Source organism: Bufo gargarizans, chromosome 5 (genome assembly GCF_014858855.1).
Source record: "Bufo gargarizans isolate SCDJY-AF-19 chromosome 5, ASM1485885v1, whole genome shotgun sequence".
Lineage (NCBI taxonomy): Eukaryota > Metazoa > Chordata > Amphibia > Anura > Bufonidae > Bufo > Bufo gargarizans.
In genome coordinates this window covers 229,244,320-229,263,248 of record NC_058084.1, presented here as the reverse complement: position 1 = coordinate 229,263,248, position 18,929 = coordinate 229,244,320, and the positions used below count along the sequence as shown (strand labels likewise).

General features: G+C 42.3%; 1 protein-coding gene across 8 annotated transcripts in view; it reads right to left on the bottom strand.

Annotated features, from left to right (window-relative positions):
• Window positions 1-18,929, bottom strand: part of PTPN3 (protein tyrosine phosphatase non-receptor type 3) — a 1,297,151-nt gene that overhangs the window by 946,775 nt on the left and 331,447 nt on the right. For all 8 annotated transcript variants that reach the window (XM_044294788.1, XM_044294784.1, XM_044294789.1 and 5 more), the window contains one exon: window positions 7,995-8,039. In XM_044294788.1, coding sequence (XP_044150723.1) covers window positions 7,995-8,039 — 45 coding nt within the window. The remainder of the gene's footprint in view (window positions 1-7,994; window positions 8,040-18,929) is intronic.

The window sequence follows — 18,929 nt, the reverse complement described above, 5'->3', positions numbered from 1 at the left end:
AGGGCTATACACAGTGCCTAGTGCAAAAGTTCTGGCCTCGGGTTTCTTATCTGCCCCTTTCTCAATTACCAATGGGACTAGGCAGGCGTGCCCGCTGTCACCCCTGATATTTGCGCTGGTGATGGAACCCATGGCAGAAAAAATGCGTAACTGCGCGCGGATATCGGGGATCACAGTGGGGGATCATTCGCACTGCATAGGATTGTATGCTGACGATGTCATTTTGACGCTAGCTAACCCTCTGATCTCATTACCAGCTGCTCTAGAAATCTTGGACCAGTATTCCTGCGTATCATACTATAAGTTAAATGTTAGTAAAACCAATGTGCTTCCAATCAATGTACCTGCCAGCTTACATCAGGAACTTGGTGGAAGGTATCCTTTCAATTGGATGTCTGAATCGATTAGATATTTGTGAGTGGAGCTAACCAGCTCATTAACAGGCATGATTTCGCTTAACCACAAATTATTAAGATCGGAATTGCAGAAGGATTACTCCAAATATGGCAAAAAGATACTTTCATGGATAGCTAAAATTAATATAGTAAAGATGATGGTGCTCCCAAAGATCTTGTACATATTCAGATGTATCCCATTGAAATTCCCTAGAGCTCACATAAAAAAGTTGCAGGACGACATGCTAAGGTTCATCTGGGGAGGTACTCGCCCCAGAATCAGCAAACGTGTGTTATTCCCAGCTCTCCGTAAGGGGGGATTGGGGGTTCCTGACCTCCACAGGTATTATATGGCCAATCTATGGAATGGTGGTCCCCATCATCGCCACATAAATTGTTAGCAATTGAAGAGGTGTATGTTAAAAGGAGATCTTTGAAATCACTGCTGGAGGCATATTTATTAAAACCTTTTATTTTCCCCATGCCATTAGATATGATGCAAGCTACCATATTTGCTTGGGTCCATATATTTAAAAATAAAACGCCCTTTTCTATTGAGAAGGAGCAGTTTCCCTTATCAGTCATTGAGTACCACATCCCCACGCTCCAAATTACAGGTTGGCTGAACTGCGGAATAGGTACTTTAGGGAGTATATTCGAGAATTCTGTCCTACGCTCCTTTGAGTCTCTGCACAATAACTTTAAATTACCAAACTCTGTATTTTACCAGTATCTCCAGATACGTCACTTACTCTCACCTCTTACTTTAGACGCAGAGGTAAACAAGCGAGACCCACTTATCAAGATGCTCAGTGTGGATGCCCATCCCCATTCCAGCCTATCTTTTTGGTACTCTCTTATGCAATCCTCAGAAGGAGAGTGTAAAAAGCCCTTTATGACTAGATGGGAGGCTGAAATGGGGAAAGAATTCACACTGGACAAATGGAATGATGCGCTATTTTGGTCCATCAAGTCTTCGAAGTGCATAAATCATGCTGAGCAGAATAGAAAAATCCAATTAAGGTGGTATCTCACCCCCAACAGATTAGCCCATTCCAATCCAGAATACTCTCCATTGTGCTGGAGAGGGTGTGGACAGATTGGTACGCCATATCATATGTGGTGGAGCTGTACAGCCTTAACGCATTTCTGGGACTCAGTGTCAAAAATACTAGAAGAGGTCACGGGGATCAAGGGAATTTTGTCCTCAGAGTTGGCGATTCTTAGCATCGGCCTAGGGGATTTACCTACTGATAGCAGGAACATAGTAGCTAAGATCCTTTCAGCTGCAAAAACAGTGATTGTTCAGCGCCAATGGAAAGGTCTACAGTCCCTATCAACTAGTGAAGTCATTGGGCTGGTTAACTATCATATGCAGTACGAATTCACCTTTGCCTCCTCTATGAAAAATAGAATTGCAACACACAACTCATGGTTACTTTGGCTATCCAGCGCTTATGCAGTTCCACTTCCTCACCACTTGCTCTAGATTTGTGGTATAAACTATTACATGCATATGTAATTGGGGCATAAATCCTTGCTTGGCTGTGTAGGGGGAGTTGTGCTCAGTGTTTAACCTCACCACACACGGTGCATATTCTGTCTGTATTTTTTTTTTTAGAAAGGTATATTGTAAAAGGTACAGTTTACAAATTATGCATATTGGACAGAAATAATAATACATACAAAATAAATAATAATAACACAAGTAGGTACTACTTGTGTTATTATTATTTATTTTGTATGTATTATTATTTCTGTCCAATATGCATAATTTGTAAACTGTACCTTTTACAATATACCTTTCAATAAAAAATTATTGATAAAAAAAAAAGGTCTGGGAATGGATGGGAAAATAATTCCTCTGACTCGAGAGAAAAGGCTATGGTGGTGGTGGTGTCTTTGGGGGTGCACACAGCAGAGAGTGAGGAGGGTGCAGATACAGAGGATGAGGAGGGTGCAGAAGCGGAAGGCTGAGTGAGCCACTCAACCAACTCTGGTGCGTCGTTTGACATAATCGCACGCACCTTCTCCAACTTCCCACTTAGGCTCCAGCCGGGTGCACCTGCCCCACCCCTACCACCCCTGTGGTACGGCCTGCCTCTTCTTCGTCTGCCTGTGATTTTCAAAATGACCCTGTGACAAAGTCCCTAGAGAGGAGCAGTATTTGTGGAAGCAGGTATGTTGCAGGTCTCAATCAGTATTTCGTGGAAGCTGGTATATCGCACCCCTCAATCAGTATTTTGTGGAAGCAGGTATATAGAACCCCTTAATCAGTATTTTGTATTAGCAGGTATATCTTACCCCACAATCAGTATTTTTTGGAAACAGGTATATAGAACACCTGAATCAATATTTAGTGGAAGCAGAAATATCAAACCCCTCAATCAGCATTTTGTGGAAGCAGAAATATCAAACCCCTCAATCAGCATTTTGTGGAAGCAGGTATATTGCACCCCTCAATCAGTATTTTGCTGAAAAAGGTGTATAGAACTCCTGAATAACTATTTGGTGGAAGCAGGTTTATCGCACCCCTCAATCTGTATTTTGTGGAAGCAGGTATACCAAACCCCTTAATCAGTATTTTGTAGAAGCAGGTATATCGCACCTCTCAATCACTATTTTGTGGAAGCAGGTATATAGAACCCATTAAAGGGGTTGTCAGGGTTCAGAGCTGAACTTGGACATACCTCCATTTTCACCCAGGTAGCCCCCCTGACTTTAGCATTGGAGCAGTTCATGTCGAATCGCGCAGGGCAAAGGCATTTTCAGCAGTTCATGTGATGAACCGGGCTCTCCATGGGGCTGCCAGGAAGCCCAGTGACGTCACCGGCACTGATGGGCGGGCTTTAGCACTGCCCTAGCCAGTAAAATGGCTAGGGCAGCTCTAAAGCACGCCCATCAGAGCCAGTGACGTCATCGAATACACTGCCGGGCAGGATAATAAACATGTCGGGATGGGTAGTGTTTGTTGCCAATTTTTAGGCAGGGACTAGCTATAGGGTACCAATTATCAGTGAGAGGGTGAGCATGTAGGGCGGTGCATTATATACAGTAGAATGTGTGGATGACACAATGTATCGATACACCAATCACTCCAATGTACTCAGATGTATTCAGCCATACTGAGCACTGTTAAGCAGTGACAACTGCTGCAACAATACACCAGTCATTCCAATGTACTCAGATGTATTTAGCTGTAATGAGTGCAGTTTGTATGTGTGAGCATATCAAGTAGTGACAACTACAATAAATGCAGATTAGCCACCATACGTATACAGCCAAGTGTGAGCTGACAAATGGTGTGGAGCGTTATATCAAGTACTCAAGCGTGTTCAGCTATATAGAGTGTTGTGTATATGTGAGAGTTATTGTAAGCAGTATAGTACTGCAGTATAATTAGAGCATTTTGATTTATCTCCAGTACCCTGTGCTAACAGTAAAAATACAGGGTGCACACTGTAATACCAACCAGTGTGCAAAATAAGAATAACGATAAGAAGGAATCGCTATATGGAGATGATGATATACTATAAAAAAAAAATACACTACCCATAAAATTGTGGTTATCAACAACACAGTGCTGCAATATAAAGCACAACCCTATTGCCGCCTGTATTTGCAAAACAACATATGTACCCAGCTAGTGTCTGCTAGTTTTATTGAACACAAATTTTCTTTTCTATATTAGATGTTTTAACAGAATCGAATAAAGATGTAGTTTTATCATATACATGAGCTAGGACCCCTAAAGGAATTTTTTGGTCTTCTTTCTTGGGTATATTTATCCCAAGGGTCCTAGTAAGGGCTTTATTGTGTGTTTATTTTTGCAGATGATACCAAACTTTGTAATACAGTCCAGTCTATGGAAGATGTTAATAAGCTACAAGACTTGGACAAACTTACTGTTTGGGCCTCCACTTGGCTAATGAGATTCAATATAGATAAAGGTAAATTTATGCACTTGGGGGCTAATAATCTGCATACAGCACATGAACTGGGAGAGTCTCTTGTTGAGAAGGATCTGGGTGTATTAGTAGATCATAGACTAAATAACAGCATGCAATGCCAGTCAGCTGCCTCTAAGGCCAACAGATTTTGTTTTGTATTAAAAGAGGTATGGATTTGTGGGAAAAGGATGTAATGTTGCCACTATACAAAGCGTTGGGGCGGCCTCAACTGGAATAAACAGTTAAGTTCTGGGCACCCGTCCATAAAAAGGATGCCATGGAGTTAGAAAAAGTACAGAGGCGAGCAGGTAAACTCATAAAGGGCCTGGAAGATCTTAGTTATGAGCAAAGATTAAATTAACTGTATTTGTTTAGCCTTGAAAAAGACGTCTAAGGGGAGACATGATTAACCTGTACAAATACTAAACATTAAAATCACCAGGGTGTGACGGACTCCCCTTTGAAATATATAAAACCTTCTCGCAGGTGTTAATACCGGAATTAAGAGCGACATTGTGTGAGGCCCAAAAAAATGGTGATTTACCAGAATCAATGAAAGAATCAATAATAACATTGATCCCAAAAAAGAGTAAAGAACAACTAGATCCCGGCTCATATAGACCAATATCTTTGCTGAATACGGACGTGAAGATTCTAGCAAAGGTTTTGGCAGGTAGGCTTTCTAAGGTGATTAAAGGTATAATCCAAGAAGATCAGACAGGTTTTATACTAGGAAGGACAATATACGCAAATATTAGAAGGTTGTACCTTAATATTGAAGCGAATAAAATAGAAGCTGGCGAAAAAGCTATACTTTCACTGGATGCTCAAAAGGCTTTTGATTGCATCGAGTGGGAGTATTTATGGGCAGTATTGAAAAGGTTTGGTATAGGGGAGGGATTTATAAGATGGATTCAACGCATATATTCCAATCCAAGGTCCAGGGTGATGTGTTTTACAAAATTCCCCAATGTGGCTGCCGAAAAACTCTTCAGGTTGTTAGATAGTTTAATGGGGGAGTTTACCTAGGCTAAGGAGAGAGGTTCTTCAGCTCCCAGTAAGAGATGGTGGTTTAGCAGTTCCAAATGGGTTTTTCTATTAGTTAATAACACAACATACTCAGATAAATGGAACGTTAAAGGGAACGGTGGGGAGGGATGAGTTAATAAAAATGGGGTGGACAGGGGACACAAATTATTTAGAGGTTTCGGAGGCAGGAACACTAGGGAAAAATAGCACAGGGAATAATATAATTTAATGGGAAACATATGGGTGGAACTCAAATAAATTATGGATATTAAGGGCTATCTGCACTACACACCTATTTGGAAAAATATAAACCTAAAGGAAGTGCAAAGGATTAAATCCTATATCTATTGGGAAAAAAAGGGGGTAAAATATTTAGCGCAAATATTTGAGGGTGATAAATTGAAGGACTTCTCTACCTTGACAATGGAGTTTGGGATCCATCAAAAGGATAGCTTTAAATATCTCCAGCTAAAAAATGCTGTTAGGATACCAGCTAATCTAAATAAATATAGAAAATAACAATCAAATAGAATATATAAAAAAAGATATGGAATTTTGATGGAGGCAAAAAAAGAAGGGATTATAATATCAGATAGAGGAAACTGGGAAAAAGAGCTCCTATCTTTTACGGAAGAAAAATTGAATGATGCCCTTAGAAGTTATATTAGGGTTTCAGAAAGGGCTTCACATAAAATGTTGCAATTTTTTATACTCCATAGGTTACATCGATCTCCCTGGGGGCTAAAGAAAATGGGGGTTAGAACCTCGGATAAGTGTCCAAAATGTAGGGGTGAGAGGGCGGATCTTATACATTGTTTTTGGAGATGCCCAAAATTGATGAGGTACTGGAAAGAGATTGTAGAGATTACTTCATTATTTTTGGGCATTCAAGTTTTGGAAGACCCCGTAGTCTGTATATTGGGTGCTACCGCACACCTTAAGTTAAACAGAGAACTAAAGTTGGTGTTGAATAAAGTATTGTTCCAGGCCATACTGTTGATACTTCGGAAATGGATAAATAAAGATCCCCCTACAGTAGGACAGTGGCAGGAAGCTGTGCTTAATCAGATTAGATTGGAACAGGTTTCAGAGAGATTGAGTGATAGACAGGGAAAAATTGATAAAATTTGGAAGAAATGGTTGAACCAGGGCCGAGAAGTTTGATTTAAATTGTGTTATTTTTTTTTTTTTCCCCGTTTCCTCTCTCTCTCTCTTCAACGGGGTGGGTGTGGGTATTTGGGGTAAAAGCTTAATGTAAATGTATTTATCAAATGGATAATGTTAACATATGATAGAGTTTTGTAATATGGATGCTTTGGACGGTCCATTTTCATTAATGTACTTGTCTTTTTGTATTTTGGGGAAAAAAAACAATAATAAAAAAAAAAAACTGTACAAATATATAAACGGACCATACAAAAAATATCAAGGGAAGCGATTCTGTGTTAAGCACCCTCAAAAAACAAGGGGCATAAGTCATAAGAGGCTACAAGCATTCTTTACAGTAAGGGCTGGGAATCTCTGGAATAGCTCGCCGCAGGAGCTCGTCACAGCAAATACAGGAGATGGCTTCAAAAAGGTTTTAGATGACTTTCATTCAAAATAACATTGATGCTTATGACAGTGTATAGAAATCCTGTTCGATACACCCTTTTCCTTTGGCCCATCCCCTTTTTAAAAGGAAGATGGACATTGATCCAGGGATCGATCTATGGATCGATATGGCAGGATTGCAGGTTGGACTTGATGGACTTTTTACATTTTCCAATCTTAACAACTATGTGACAAGGTGGACATTGTTCAATTAGATAGCTCTGCACCCAACATAGGGATTGATGTAAAGTCAAGTCACATCTCCTATGGATCCCTTCATCTTCAGAACACACAGCCTGCACTGTCCCTGCACTCTCCCTATGCTCACCCTACAGTGTGTAAAAACTCTCCCTATGATCTCCCTACACTGTCCCTGCACTCTACCTATCCAATATTCCAAAATTAAAGGCTTCTTGAACACAGTCCCAAACGCTTGTCACGTCTCTCCCTATGCTCACAGTGAAATGGCTCAGACAGCACGGGATGAGGCTTTTATAGGGGTGTGATATCATATGAGCTGCTGATTGGCTGTCTGCATGGAATTATGTATGATCTCACATTCCCGGGCTTCCTACTAACACTTTGTAGTATGTGTAGCTGCCATTTTAGGAATAAAAACAATTCATTACCACGAATTGTGAAGCTATTCGGATTAGTCGTGAATCAAATTTTTCATAAACTTCGGATCGAATTCCATTTTGGATGCTTTGATTCGCTCAACACTCCTTGTAACAAATCTTTATTTTAAAAACTATATCTGTTTTTATTTTTATTTTGTAAAGGCTCTATTTGCTCAGTCTGTACATGGCTGTCATCTTCTTAGGAGTTTTAACCAGTAAATATGGTAATGTATGGGGGTCATGGATGGGCTGAGCAAAGTGTATGTAGATTATCATCTCATCTATCACATAATACTTTCTAAGAGACATTTCATCAGTATCAACTTCATTCTGCAGCGGGGCAATAAACACATGTGCAAGGCACAGGTCAACAAATGAAAATGCTGTGTTAAGGATGTTTATGTTACCTTCCTTCTAGTATATCATTTTTCAGCTGTAAAAAGTAGAAATGTCTGAAAAGAAAAAAAATGATTAATTAGAACTGTTACCATACAAAGCAAATATAGACTAATGAGACATTAACTCGTTCTGGACACAGCTATTTTCATCTTCCTGACACGGTTAAATTTTGCAAATCTGACATATGTCACTGTCTCGCTGAATCTTACAAAGAAATTTGCTTTGTAACGAATTACTTTGTCATGAAGCACATTTCTTTGTAAGTTGCAGATACAATGCTGGGGAACAGCGATTGGGCCGCCCCCGTCCTTGAAACCGTCAGATGCAGCATTCATCGCTGATTGCAGCATTTATGACTAACAGTGAGAGCCTTCAAGGATTAAATTGTTGAAAAAAATCATACTCATCTCATCCATTTGAGCGAAAAGAGGCCATCATAGCCATCTTGATTGTCACCGTGCAAGACATTTTGCGCAGGATCTTGAATCAAAATGGTAGCAGCGGCCTCTTCACACTCAAATGGATTAGGTGAGTATGATTTTTTTTTTACAGCCATTTCAGGGAAAATTGATTCGTTACCATGAAACAAGGAAATTCGGAATTGTGTTCTATTTAATTTTTGCCTGAAATCCAGATCAAAGTCCACTTTGGATTCTTTGATTCGCTTTAGGCTACTTTCACACTAGCGTTAATATTTTCTGGTATTGAGATCTGTCGTGGGGTCTGAATACCGGAAAAAAAGCTTCAGTTTTGTCCCCAATGAATGGGGACAAAACGTAACTGAACAAAACGGAATGCTCCAAAAAGCATTCCATTCTCATACTGGAGAGCTGCAAAAGCTGGAAAGCATGCTGTGGTTTGCTTTCCGTCATGACCCACAATGCAAGTCAATGGGGACGGATCATAAAAATGACAGGGAAATGCAAAACACAAAATAGCCTGAACAAAATACAAAAGGGAAAGAAAACACTTAACTTCAAGTGGCTATGGCAGAACCAGGAACTCAGCTGAGATCCACATACCAGCTATCCACAACTCCAACAGAAGCTATAAACCGCATAGCATAGTGGGAGAAACAATAAAGAGATAAAGTTAAATGACCATAATAGCCACACCTGGGGAAAGAAGGTGTGGCAAGCACCAGAAACACATACGTCATTTGATCCAAACGGAAAACATGTCAGATCAAACCACGTGTTGCCAGTCTCACCGATCTTCTGCCACCTGTGTGGGAACGTCCCTGACAGTACCCCCCCCCCCCTTTCTACGGGTGACCTCTGGGCACCCAGAACCAACCTTATCTGGATGAGACCTGTGAAAGGCTTTCACGAAACGACTGGCATTCACGTCAGATGCCGATACCCACATCCTTTCCTCTGGTCCATAACCCTTCCAGTGAACAAGATACTGAAGAGATCTACGGAGAACTCGAGAGTCAATAATCTTGACAGGAGCGGGTGGCAAGGGGGGCGACTCCAAAGGTTCAACATATCTCTTCAACAAAGATTTGTGAAACACATTATGAATTTTCAGATCCTGAGAAAGTTCAGGATAAAAAGCTACAGGATTAATAATGGCAGTGATCTTATATGGACCAATAAACCTTGGACCCAACTTCCAAGAAGGAACCTTCATATTTCTTGTGGACAGCCACACAAAATCACCCACACGTAGTTCCGGACCATTCATAAGTTTCCAGTCAGCCACACGTGTATACTTGTTGCCCATATTCAAAAAGTTATTTAGAATTTTCCGCCATATAGAAGACAATGATGATAAAAAACGTTCCTCCTCAGGGATACCGAAAGTATCCGAACCAGAGAATGTGGCAAATTGGGAGTGAAATGCATATGCCCCAAAAAATGGCGACTTACCAGTGGACTCCTTTCTACGATTGTTTATGGCAAACTCTGCCAAAGACAAAAATGAGGACCATACCTCCTGGTTCTCAGAGACAAACCATCTTAAGTAAGTCTTCAGACTTTAACTACCACCAGAGTAACTGTCTTTCCAGACGAATAAGGCAGATCAGTAATAAGATCCATAGACAAGGGAGTCCATGGTCTGGACATTATGAGCAAAGGAAGTCGAGATCCAAAAGGTCGAGTATGCATCACCTTAGCGCACGCACAGGTACTACAGGCCGACACATAGACCTCAACACACTTACGCAACCCCGGCCACCAGGTCGGCAATCGATCTACTCCCGGGGTGTCCGTAAGAACTGTACAGTGATGTTCCTTTAAACACCTTATGATGCAATTCTGATGGAACAAACAATTCCCCAGAGAAGCAAGACTCTGGTGTCTCTCCCTGAGTCTCTAACACCTTTACCCGAGCGGATATCACCACCCCATCCAACAGTATTGGACTCGGATTTTCAAAATCTCCACCTCCAGGAAAACTATGTGACAAGGCATCCGCCTTGACGTTCTAAACCCCAAGACAATAAGTGACAATTAAATTGAATCTGGTGAAAAACAAAGACCATCTGGCCTGCCTCGGGTTCAGTCAATTAGCCGACTTTAGGTAAGACAGAATTCTGTGATCTGTGAACACTGAATGGATGAATCGCCCCTTCCAACCAATGACGCCACTCCTCAAAAGCCAACTTAATGGCCAGCAACTCTTTGTTACCCACATCGGGGGCAGAGAATTTTTTAGAGAAAAATGCACAAGTGCGCCAGGTGACAGGCCCTGCAATAAGACTGTTCCTACTCCCACCTCAGACGCATCAACTTCCACAATGAAAGGTTGTGATACATCCGGCTGTACCAATATAGCGGCAGAATAGAAGCACTCCTTAATGTCACGGATGAAGTTAGCAGATAGCTGGACCATATAAATAAACGAGCGACTGGATTGATCCCAAACTAAGGAGCTTAAAGGTGAGCCCTATAAAACCCTAAGAGCTCTCCCTGACTGCTATGCACATGCAAGGATCTGTATGGTAGACGATTGCATGCCCGCGTACCTAATCTGTGTGACACCTGAAAACCCTATAATAGTGAGGGGACACAACCATCGGCTCCCTGCACTTAATACGGATGGAGTCAGGGTCATCTAGAATCAAGCCAGCAAGGAAACACAATAAAGTAAATGACTTATCCGAACAAACAGCAGAAGCAGCCTCCAACAGTGAACACCTCATCCAGGAAGTAGTATAAACTACAAAGTGAGGCAGTATGGGAGGGATTATAAAGGAAGACGATTAGTCAAAATAAGTGACACCTGGCAGAAGGAAATGAGATGAGAAAGTGAAACCAAAACAAAGAACATCATACAAGAGGTAGAGAAGAATGCCTCCCAGATCTTCTCACAGAAGTGGCTGTGACACTTAACCACAGAAAAGGCTCGCAATGCTGAACCAGACCACACTGAAACATACGTCGCTTTCTTAGTCATGTCTGTTAAGGGTTTCACCACTGTCGAATAGTTCTGAATACATTTTCAGTAATAGTTGGTGAACCCCAAAAACCGCATAAGAGCCTTCAGATTTTTGGGTCGATCTCAGTCCAATACAGCACGGACTTTCTCTGGATCCATTCAAAAACCTGAAGATGACAGCAGGTAGCCCAAAAATTGCACCTAATGTACAGCAAAAACAAAATTCTACAATTTTGTGTATAATTTATTATCTCTTAGCATGTGTAACACCTGTTTAATGTGTTCCTGATGAGTCTCCACATCTGGAGAATAAATTAGTATGTCATCCAAATACACAACAACAAACCTGAAAAAATGTAATTCACAAAATGCTAGAAAACTGCAGGAATATTGGTCAACCCAAAATGTATGACCAGGTTCTCAAAGTGACCCTCTGGCAGGGATGGGAGGCAATTGTCCCCCAGGCCACCCTAAAAAAAACTATGGCGGCGTCTGGGGGCTCTAAAGGAGCTTTTTTTTTTATTATTGGCACATTATGGGGGGCACTATAGGGGAAAGCGGCACTATGGGGCATCTGGTGGCACTATAGGGGCATTATTTGGGGGGACTATGGGGAAGTGGGGGCTCTAAAGGGGCCCTTTTTATTGGCACACTATGGGGGGCACTATGGCATCTGGTGGCACTAAGGGGGCATTTTTTACTGGCACATCGTGAAAGGCATTATAGGGGAGAGCGGCACTATGGGGCATTATTTGGGGGCACTATGGGGAAGTGGAGCACTATTGGGGCATCTGGTGGCACTAAGGGCATTGGTGGCACTAAGGGCATTTTTTTACTAACACATTATTGGGGAGAGGAGCACTATAGGGGCATCTGCTGGGGGCAATAAGAAGGGGCATTTCTTTACTGGCATATTATGGGGGACACTATGGGGGCATTTACTGGGGCACTATATAAGGATATTTTATACTGGCATACATTATGAGGACATTAGCTGAACTGCGGGCACTAAGCAGGGGTATTTCATGTACTGTCATATTATAGAGAGAATTATTACTACTAGGAGGTATTATGCGGAGCTTTACTACTACTGGGGGCTATGAGGAACATGATTACTAGTATGGGCACTATAGGGGTATTACTACTATGTGTGCTCTGGCAGAGAATTATTTCTATTGGTGGGATTTTTGGGGGGAATGTTACTTTGGGGGGCACCCTGACACAGTATCAGCTTAGCATAATTATTTTTGGGGGACATTATCTTTATACTATTAGTGTCTGGGCACAGTTATTTTTTTAGAGCACTGTGTGCCAGTAGCACTATCTGTGTGGCAGTAGTATTTTCAGGTACTGTTTCTGCAGTATAGTATTGGGGGTGGCAGGAAAGGGTGTTCAGAAGATGTGAAGATGATAGAAATGTGAGAAACTAATGTCTGTTTGTCAATCTCTGCAGAGACGGGAGATGGTTGAAAAATCATCATGGTGGTCTGGTCTGAATGGAGAAGATAAAGAAAGAGAACGTCTACAACAAAGGTGACATCACTGGATGTAAGAGGTATGTGGCGCTATGTAAGAGAGGAGATGCTCTGGCTCCCCCACCTGTCATTTGCAGAAGGAGGATTCAGAGCTGGGTGAGGACGGCCAAAGGGGGCAGCAGGCCTAGGGCGGGTGGCAGATGGTGGGGGGAACCATAGGCCTTGAGCAGGATCTGGAGAGGCAGGAGAGCGGAGGAGCTTTCTGGCTGTAGCCTGCTGTTTATTGTATAATGTGAAGCAGGCAGGCAGTGCAGTGAACCCGAGTTTGCTGATGTATTTTCTGAAAGTGGATGCCAGGATTTACCTCCACATCGGGAATATAATTGTCCTATCAACCTTATTTCCGGAGCTAAGTTGCCCAAATCTAGGTTGTATAACCTTTCTGGACCCGGTAGAACATTGATGAGAGAGTATATTACCGAGAGTTCGACTAAAGGACACATAAGACCTTCCAAATCTCCAGTGGCAGGAGGGTTTTTCTTTATAAAAAAAAAAAAAGGACTAATGAATACATCTAAGATACTTTTTAGTAGTTACTGATTGTATATAATTAGTTAGATTATAATCAAATATCCACATGACAGGTTCCCTTTAAAGTGGATTTTGGGTCCGAGTTTTAGGAGTGACCAGAGAGATTGGGTAGGACAGGTCACTCTCATACTCCATCCAGGGTTTTCCTACAGTGTGGTTAAAAAGGCTGTGGGAATCTCAGCTAGGGGAATAAAGTGTACACAGGCTAACTGAAAGCTGAACAAGCTAAGAGTGAGGAATTGGTCTCTGAAAGACCCGTGAAAGTGGCGAGATCATATTGTTTTGTTACCCTCGAGGAAGCATGAAGCGAAAGGATCGTCGGGTGGCTGCTCCAGAATGGGTCAGTAAGATATGTGACTGTATGTACTCTTTCCCCTTAGCAGCCTCATTTTGAAGGCTCACAACGCTGTGCACGGATAGTGCTTGCAGTGCATTGTAATTGATATCCTGTGTGCACTTTGGCTAAATGAGCCCTATTTATCTGATGCTGCTTAAATTGTGGGTATACTAGTCCCTCATGGTCTGGAGCTCACTCTGTTTAAAATTTTTCTGTAACATTTCTGTGTTCCCATGGCTGCTGCTTTTTGTAATAATTGTACTAATGGATGTAAATGGATGTCTAATAAAGGATTAATTGATTATAATTACTTGTGTGGTAGCTTTTTAAACGTTATAGGTGATATACGAATAACTCCATGCAAGATATTTATGGTATTTATTTTTTGGTGTTTTAGCAAAATTACAGTCTGAACGTCCAACCATGGAGGATTTAGTAAAGCAATTGGTGCAGCCTAACTTGCTGCAGCAACAGCAGAAAGCCCATATGGAGGCTATGCAAGCCCAGCAAGAGACAAATCATCTCCTGATACGACAGATATCTGTATTGACAGAGGCTGTTAAATCTCAGAAGGGGGTGAGCCTTCCCAATCAAAGCGGCAGTGTTAAAGCCCGAAAAAATGTGAGGGAAACTTTGCAAAAAATGACACCTGAGGACTATGTTGAGGTGTACTTGTCTGTATTTGAAAGGGTGGCAGAAAGGGAGAGTCTCCCACCCGAGCAGTGGGCAGAAGTGTTGGCGCCATATTTAACAGGAGAACCTCAGAAAGCCTATTACGATTTTACCTTGCAAGATGCTAAAAAATATGGCAAGCTAAAAGCAGAAATTTTTGCTCGCAGGCAGGGGGTGACTGATGCAATACGAGCGCAGCGTGTTCACAGCTGGGAGTTTTGCCAAGATAAGCCTCCCAGGTCCCAAATGTTCGATTTGTTCCACCTGGTACAAAAATGCTTACAGCCAGAATCATCCTCCCCAGCTCAAATGGTTGAAAAAGTGGTGATTGACCGGTTCCTCTATACGCTGCCAAAGCCCATACAAATTTGGGTTGCCCAGGGAAATCCCCAGACTGTAGACAAATTGGTGGGCATCATAGAAAGGTATATCAGCGTGGAGGACTCCCTGAAAAACAGGGGCGGGTTGAGACGGCCATATCGCGGCTCTAAGAACGATACTGGGTTCCCCAAGAAAGGACTACAACCCACTGGAAAGTTGGAGACTAGAACCCGAGTCCAGACCGGGCCCATTATCTGTTGGAGATGTCAGGACATATAGCAGCGCACTGCCCTTTGTCTACCGAGCCCATGGAGTGCGGTGTCGGCCAACCATATTCTCTTTATGCACATCCTGTGTGCAGTGCAGTTACCCAAGCCCAGGAAGGACCCCAGGTGTGAAAAGTGACCGTGAACAGTGTTATAGTGACTGCCCTCCTGGACTCCGGCAGTTTGGTCACTTTGATGACGTCCATGGTGCCTCACGTATTAAACCCTGAAAAGCATGTGGGAGTGTTGTGCATCCATTGAGACAACCGGGATTATCGGGTCACTCAGGTGTCCATAAACACTATGTGTGGTACTGTACAGCATGAGGTGGGAGTTGTGAAGGCCTTTCTGCACCCAATAATACTGGGAAGAGAGTTCCTGCTGTTCTGGGACCTGTGGGCTAACGCTAAGGTCCCGATGAGACTGTCAAGTGCTGAGTGTTCTAGTTGTGATGTGGTGGGAGAGGTATTGGAGTGTCCTGGGGCTATATCAGGGTCTCCATTAGCGGTGATGTTAGGTGAGGAGGACGAGGAATTAACCCCTGAGACCAATGTCCTGGATCTTGAGGTGTCTCGGGACAATTTTGGAGAGGCACAGCTCAGGGATCTTACCTTGAAAGGTGCCCGGGAGAATGTATCAGTTCTGAATGGGGTTGACCAAAGTCCAGGGGCTAATCAGTTTCCCCACTTCACCATAAACAATGATATGTTGTATAGAGTGACCAAAAGGGGGGATGAAGTAGTGAGACAACTGCTGGTACCCAGTCCTTATCAACAAGTGGTATTAAGGGTGGCCCACCGGTATGTTTTAGGGGGACAATTGGGGCCAGCTAAAACCCAAGAACGCATTCTTCAGCGATTATATTGGCCGGGGGTGTTACAAGGAATCAGCCGACTATTGCCAGTCGTGTCCCATATGACAGGTATCAGCCCCTGTCCCTCATTTCCAAAGTGCCTTGGTCCCTCTGCCAATCATTAGAGTTCAGTTTGAACGGATTGCAATGGACCTCGTAGGACGCCTAGTAAAGTCAGCTAGAGGTCATAAGTAGGAAAGAGCGAACCCGAACTGTATAGTTCGGGTTCGTACCGAATTTTGGGGTGTCCATGACACGGACCCGAACCCGGACATTTTCGGAAAAGTCCGGGTTCGGTGTTCGACGCTTTCTTGGTGCTTTTTGAAAGGCTGCAAAGCAGCCAATCAACAAGCGTCATACTACTTGCCCCAAGAGGCCGTCACAGCCATGCCTACTATTGGCATGGCTGTTATTGGACAGTGCAGCATGTGACCCAGCCTCTATTTAAGCTGAAGTCACATAGCGCCGCCCGTCACTCTGCTCTGATCAGTATAGGGAGAGGTTGCAGCTGCGACGTTAGGGCGAGATTAGGCAGTGATTAACTCCTCCAAAAGACTTCATTCAGAGATCGATCTGCAGCTGTGGATGATTGAACTGCTGCTATTAAATTGCTCACTGTTTTTAGAAAGCCCAGAGCGTTTTTCAGTCACTTTTTTCTGGGGTGATCGGCGGCCATTTTGTGTCTTGTGGTGCGCCAGCACAAGCTGCCAACAAGTGCATTTAACCCTCAGTAGTGTGGTTGTTTTTTGGCTAAATCCTACATCAGGGTCAAGCTGTCACACCAAGTGCATTTAACCATCAATAGTTTGGTTATTTTTTGGCCATATACTACATCAGGGGCAAGCTGAGCCTGTCACCAAGTGCATTTAACCCTCAATAGTGCGGTTATTTTTTGGTTAAATCCTACATCAGGGTCAAGCTGTCACACCAAGTGCATTTAACCATCAATAGTGTGGTTATTTTTTTGGCCATATCCCAGTCTAATTCTGTCCGTAAACATATACCTGTCACCCAGCGCCTAAATAATAGGGCTCAAATTTGTAGTCAGCTAAATCTGTGGTTATTGCTGTGGCTGGGCGAGTTATTTAGTGTCCGTCAAAGCACAGTTTTTGTTCTGGGTTGAAATACAATTCCCAATTTAGCAATTCTCTAAATTAGTGGTTTCTGCTGTATCAGGCCTACTTTAAATTTATCCCTAAAAGGGAATCTTAGATTCAAGGTGCTGATAGGGTCATTCTCAATTACTTCACACACACGCTACTGTGCATATCTCAGTCTAATTCTGTCCATAAACGTATAAGTGGCACCCAGCGCCTAAATAATAGGCCTCAAATTTGTAGTCAGCTAAATCTGTGGTTATTGCTGTGGCTGGGCGAGTTATTTAGTGTCCGTCAAAGCACAGTTTTTGTTCTGGGTTGAAATACAATTCCCAATTTAGCAATTCTCTAAATTAGTGGTTTCTGCTGTATCAGGCCTACTTTAAATTTATCCCTAAAAGGGTATATTAGATTCAAGGTGCAGATAGGGTCACTCTCAATAACTTCACACACACGCTAGTGTGCATATCCCAGTCTAATTCTGTCTGTAAACGTATACCTGTCACCCAGCGCCTAAATAATAGGCCTCAAATTTATAGTCATCCAAATCTGTCGTTATTGCTGTAGCTGGTCAAGTTATTTAGTGTCCATCAAAGCACAGTTTTTGTTCTGGGTTGAAATACAATTCCCAATTTAGCAATTCTCTAAATTAGTGGTTTCTGCTGTATCAGGCCTACTTTAAATTTATCCCTAAAAGGGTATAATAGATTCAAGGTGCAGATAGGGTCACTCTCAATAACTTCACACACACGCTAGTGTGCATATCCCAGTCTAATTCTGTCTGTAAATGTATACCTGTCACCCAGCGCCTAAATAATAGGCCTCAAATTTATAGTCATCCAAATATGTCGTTATTGCTGTAGCTGGTCAAGTTATTTAGTGTCCGTCAAAGCACAGTTTTTGTTCTGGGTTGAAATACAATTCCCAATTTAGCAATTCTCTAAATTAGTGGTTTCTGCTGTATCCGGCCTACTTTAAATTTATCCCTAAGAGGGTATATTAGATTCAAGGTGCAGATAGGGTCATTCTCAATAACTTCACACACACGCTACTGTGCATATCCCAGTCTAATTCTGTCTGTAAACGTATACCTGTCACCCAGCGCCTAAATAATAGGCCTCAAATTTATAGTCATCCAAATCTGTCGTTATTGCTGTAGCTGGTCAAGTTATTTAGTGTCCGTCAAAGCACAGTTTTTGTTCTGGGATGAAATACAATTCCCAATTTAGCAATTCTCTAAATTAGTGGTTTCTGCTGTATCAGGCCTACTTTAAATTTATCCCTAAAAGGGTATACAGGTCCTTCTAAAAAAATTAGCATATTGTGATAAAGTTCATTATTTTCTGTAATGTACTGATAAACATTAGACTTTCATATATTTTAGATTCATTACACACAACTGAAGTAGTTCAAGCCTTTTATTGTTTTAATATTAATGATTTTGGCATACAGCTCATGAAAACCCCAAATTCCTATCTAAAAAAATGAGCATATCATGAAAAGGTTCTCTAAACGAGCTATTAACCTAATCATCTGAATCAACTAATTAACTCTAAACACCTGCAGAAGATTCCTGAGGCTTTTAAAAACTCCCAGCCTGGTTCATTACTCAAAACCGCAATCATGGGTAAGACTGCCGACCTGACTGCTGTCCAGAAGGCCATCATTGATACCCTCAAGCAAGAGGGTAAGACACAGAAAGAAATTTCTGAACGAATAGGCTGTTCCCAGAGTGCTGTATCAAGGCACCTCAGTGCGAAGTCTGTGGGAAGGAAACAGTGTGGCAGAAAACGCTGCACAACGAGAAGAGGTGACCGGACCCTGAGGAAGATTGTGGAGAAGGACTGATTCCAGACCTTGGGGGACCTGCGGAAGCAGTGGACTGAGTCTGGAGTAGAAACATCCAGAGCCACCGTGTACAGGCGTGTGCAGGAAATGGGCTAC